General features: G+C 39.6%; 1 protein-coding gene across 3 annotated transcripts; it reads right to left on the bottom strand.

Moving 5' to 3' along the window:
• Nucleotides 1–483: 483 nt before the first annotated feature.
• crebzf (CREB/ATF bZIP transcription factor) lies at nucleotides 484–3785 on the bottom strand. Of its 3 annotated transcripts, none has more exons than XM_046055774.1 (4): nucleotides 3651–3785; nucleotides 1535–2364; nucleotides 1269–1343; nucleotides 484–868 (listed from the first exon to the last, which is right to left on the bottom strand). In XM_046055774.1, the coding sequence occupies exons 2-3, from the start codon at nucleotides 2302–2304 to the stop codon at nucleotides 1334–1336; spliced, it is 780 nt and encodes a 259-aa protein (XP_045911730.1). In that variant the 5' UTR covers nucleotides 2305–2364; nucleotides 3651–3785; the 3' UTR covers nucleotides 484–868; nucleotides 1269–1333. The 3 variants fall into 3 exon arrangements, with proteins under 3 accessions (XP_045911730.1, XP_045911729.1, XP_045911731.1); XM_046055773.1 differs by having other exon boundaries at nucleotides 3533–3686; XM_046055775.1 differs by lacking the exons at nucleotides 484–868; nucleotides 1269–1343 and having other exon boundaries at nucleotides 1555–1695; nucleotides 1796–2364; nucleotides 3533–3686.
• Between the last annotated feature and the right edge of the window lie 1133 nt (nucleotides 3786–4918).

Below are 4918 nucleotides of genomic sequence, written 5' to 3'. Positions count from 1 at the left end.
GTTCTAGCAGCTTTAAGTCTTTAAATGGTTTGTTTATCCAACTAAATCATCAGCTCACTTGCTTCTGCATTAAGAACTGAATGTTCAGCTGTGTTTCAGGTCTGCGAGCGGGACAACGCAGTCAGAGCTCCGGTCTCCCACTGAACAACTCTGAAGGAAACTTTTTAATGAACTGATCCATATGATTCAGTACACTGAAAAGAACTGCCTTGTCCATCACTAGTATCCATGATTTGAAGTAAGTGGGCTAAAACTTGTGCAGAATGATTAATCCCTGTGGGCCCTGTCATACTGCGTGCTTTGAACTTCCATCAAATGAGGACTTTGGTCTTTTGTTTTGACAACCTTTACCAGACTTGACCCAAATGTTCAGGAAAAGTAAGACCTTTATCGGCAGAGAGCTTGCTGTTTAGAAAGAGAAAAAGAGATGCATTAATATCAACGGTACAGAGCAAGACACAGTAGATATTTGTAACTCAAATGTAACGAAAATATGATTTATTTGTCCAACATTTCTCAAAGGTCATTTACTTCAAACAATACGTATTCAAAGTTATATACACATTTACATGTTGTTACACTTGATCAAAATGTATTTACTCAACACATTCCAATATATATACAAGACATAATCATGAGACTATTAAGCCTTGGGTAGCATTTGCTCCAAGTGATGAAGCAGCTGTTGTCAGTCCCCCAAAAATGCGGGATGAGCTACGCTGACAAGATCTACAGCTACAGGTGTTGTGGAGTATTGGTAAAATGTAATCACCGTATACCATTTGTTACCGATACTACCTTTAAAAAAATACCAGGCCGCGTTGGCAGCTGCTTGTCCAGTCTCTTCACCTTCCACCAGCAGAATCCACTTTAGCATAAAGAAAAATAGGTGGCGCTAAATGAAAGTATTCTTTTGTACAATGGTGCTGGTTCACAAAGAGATCAATTCTTTACAAATGAAAGTTTATACACACTTAAATTTTTCACTGATCATTGCATTTCCAATTTCATAGCTGACTCGAGATCACTCTTTGTGGACCTTCACCTTTATCTTAACATTCAGGATACTTTGATTTAACTCTTACATTTACACGTTAACTAAAATTTATATCAAAAGAAATTATGAAAGTACTCAAAATCCACTAACTCATAACAGGAACTGTATAAAATTAGTAGTACTAAGGTTGCTGCTGAACTCCTCAGGCCTGTGAAAAACGACAACAACAACAACAAAAAAAAAAAAAGGTCTTTTCTTGTCTGATCCTTACCATGGAGTCAAGCAGGCAAAGGTGTTCAGAAAGCCACTCATCCCGCATGGTGGATCAACCATTACCTAGAAGAAACTGTCAACAAGGTTTAGCAGTAACGTGTACTCAATCCATCATCACACAGCACATTCACATGCACATTCAGCAGTTCTTAGGTAATCTTAACAAATTCAGCAGTGTTCATCCACCATCAAGACCTTCAGTACACTGAGTCATATCAAGTTCAGTCTCAATATCTGAAAACAGAGATAAGTACTTGACCCTACATTTTGAGTGATGTGCTTGCACTCTCTGCACACTTGGTGCAGAACTCCACTGAGACGTGGTTCTTGTCCACATGCAGACACACGCCACCAGATGTCTCTTTCTCCTCCACTTTCACACGCTTCCTGGGTAAGGCGTAGTCGTGGTCGTTGGAGTCGGGGCCCTGGAAAAGCGAGGAAGATAATTTCATCCCATTCACACCGCTCAACCTGGACAAGAGCTGGCCTAACATGCTCTCATTGGCCAGCACAGCTCTCAGGTACCTGGTCTCATCTTCCAACTCGTCCACTCTCTTCGTCAGCTGAGAGTTTTCCTGTTTGAGCATGTTGTTTTCTGTTGACAGGATGCCAACTTTCTTCTCCAAGCTGTTAACATATTCTTTCTTCTTGAGACGATTCAATCTGGCAGCAATGGCATTTTTGTTGCTCACGTGGCCCGACTGGTTTTCTCTGTTCCTGATCTTCAAGTCAGACGACCGTCTCTCTGGAGAGGAGGCTGTCGAAGCTTCGTTCCCTGAATCTTGATCCTTGGCACTGCACACACCAAGATCAGCCAACTCAAGATCGAAGAGCGGGGAGGCAGGATCTCTTTCAAGTGTCCATTTTAAGTCTTCGATTCCAAAAAGGTCCTCTAGCTCTATTCCAGCTGTGTCAATGTCGTCGGCCGGAAACCCCTCAGAAATACATGGGAGATCTTTGTCAGTTTCCACTTCAACCTCCAGAGAACGCACCTCTGTGCTGTTCATGGAGCGGCCTCTTCTTCTGGTGATCATTATGGTTTGAGAATGATGGCAGCAAGGACGCCGTCCACAAGATATCTAGTGATTCCTCACCTGTGGACACAAGAAAATGTACTATGAGTGTTTCATCCTGCAGCAACTGACTGATTAATTTATCAGAAAGAAATGTCTGGATACTGATTTTAGTCAGTGTAGCACAGTAAAGGCTTTTAACTAGAAACATCAGTACTTTTCTCCACTTCATAAAATAAACAGACCAAATAAGAAGCTCTGCATTTTCACTATGGACTTACTCGTTGACACTGAACGGGCTAAATTAAATGACATTAGTTTATCAGTATTTTCAGAATCATGTTGGGTTTGTTGAAACGTTAACTTATTAGCTTGGTAAGCTATTAGTTTGGTTCAGTTGGTCATTGATTCATTTATTTTCAATAATTGAGTGCATCCCTTATCCCTTATGTCCTATATGTCAATTTTAACTATCAGTGTTGCAGAATCTTATTTCTTTAACTTTATGAAATTTTAAAATGCTTGATTTAACTTGCCTGTATTGATTTTTTTGTTATTGGTGTTGGTGTTCAATAATGTAAAGCACGATGTAACTTTTTTAAGTGCTGTATACAAAAGTTATTATTAGGTTTTTTGTATTAATGCACTAAACATGCACCACTGGGAAACTCCCTTTGAGTTACTGATCCAGTCCTTTCCACAGTATAATTTTTTATCCTGACAACCTCACACAGCTCAGTTGAGTGTTGACTAAACGTATTACCAACGTAACCGACTTCCTGCTTAAGCTAGGCCCAATAGCATTAGCACCATGTTAACTTTATAAAGAATGCTCTATAATAACCCTGTAACGTTAACACATAAACCTCACTGTAACGTTACATAATGTCCTCACTGCTGCAGTAACGATAGTCAGTGATTTCGACAAGAATGACTAATATTAACTCAATCTTAACGTTAATCGTGCCGATTTGTGCCAACAGGCCTCGGTTATTCTAACGTTAGCACCCAGCTAATGTTTGTTGTATGTACGTTAGCCAACTTACATCCAGTCACCCTGCTGGATGTAATACCGGTGCATTAAAACAAAAAGTCATGACACTGCCCGTGTTGTTTTGATGGTTAACTATTTAACCTGCAGTTTTTCTTAGCTAACGTTACAGCTAACTGTAGCCATGAGGCCGTTACACAACGGAGCTCGTGAATGACGCAGCATCTTTTAACGTTACTTCTTCCACCACCAACTTACCGTTCCGTTTACAAAAAAGTTAATACAAAGACTGGGTCTAAGTCCTTAGGTGAAACTGTGCTGGTTACTGAACGTCTTTTAAATCGGTGACAGCTTGAAAATAAAACGAACAACGGACCTCAGACGGACGTCGACTCCATCGGACAAATTCTTCTTCTTCGTTGTCTTCTTCTTCTACTTTTCCTGCAGTCTCGGCCCTGTTTGGTGTACTGCTGCCTCCCACCGATGTAGTGTCGACATTGCTCCAGCATGAGATCTCGAGATTTCGATTTGTGGTTTTAAAGTGTATTATTTCCCATTACTTCTTTTTTGTAAAGCACGCCGTCCCCAGCAGCGTTTTGATGGAAAATATTTAAATTCACAGTTAATTCACACAAACTGAATTAAAATATTTTCTTTGTTATAAAGCGGGCAATGCATTAAGTAAGATATGTTTTACAGACTTTTGCAGAGAATATAGATCCTATCAGGCAACAAACACCTGTTAGATGTTTTCCTTTGATAAACAGTGTACTGTTAAGGTTGGTGTGACCAATTCTCTGTCTGCATATAATTACTAGCTCTTTGTTCCCTTACTTCTCAACCAACATACCTGGTCTGTTGATTGAGTATAAATGTCTCCCTTTTATTGTATTATCCCAATGCTGTTGCTAGTGTTGATTTACCTTCCCCCTCTGATTTTGATCGTTTAATATTGATTTCAACAACTGCTGCAGACACTGATGACTTTGGGCTGTTCCTGTCTTAATGCTTGCAAGGGCTTACAGAGAATAACTAATTAAATCGCTGCAACTAACCTGTTCAGTTCATCAACATGGCAACCAACTCAACCGTAAATACAATAAAACAATCAGATTTTCTCTTGCTAAATCCACTTTGCTGTTGCACCCTTTGGCTATCAATCAGACAAATTATTCAATAAAAAGCCCCACTTAACTTTGCTGATTGGACAGACACTACACTGTATGGCTGCCATACAACATCAGTCAGGTTTGAACACCTCTCTGACACAGTCCTATTATTTGTCCATCTTCTGCTTCGTTGGCTGTCTCTTCTTTAAAAGGCATATAGAACAGTAAGGTTAAACATATCATTGTACAAATCATTTTACCATTCACAGGAACTCTTTAATTGTGGATCCATTATACAGTAAAAATGGGAAAAGCAGGCAGTAACACAACAAACATAACTGGTTTCCTTCACGGTGAAAAGTTAACAAGTATACACTTGTGTTGTTTCAAGTTCAGTGCTGGTTTCAATCTGAAAGCCCTCATAAAGTGCCTGCTCATACTGCAATTAGCCATTCAGCACATAAGACATGCTTTCCAACCCAACATGCTGCTATTCAGTTTCATAAATCTTAAACTCTAAAAGAACACACTCCTA

This window comes from Micropterus dolomieu, linkage group LG08 (assembly GCF_021292245.1).
Source record: "Micropterus dolomieu isolate WLL.071019.BEF.003 ecotype Adirondacks linkage group LG08, ASM2129224v1, whole genome shotgun sequence".
Lineage (NCBI taxonomy): Eukaryota > Metazoa > Chordata > Actinopteri > Centrarchiformes > Centrarchidae > Micropterus > Micropterus dolomieu.
Note: the sequence above shows the minus strand (reverse complement) of the source record. Positions and strands in the feature narration are given on the sequence as shown.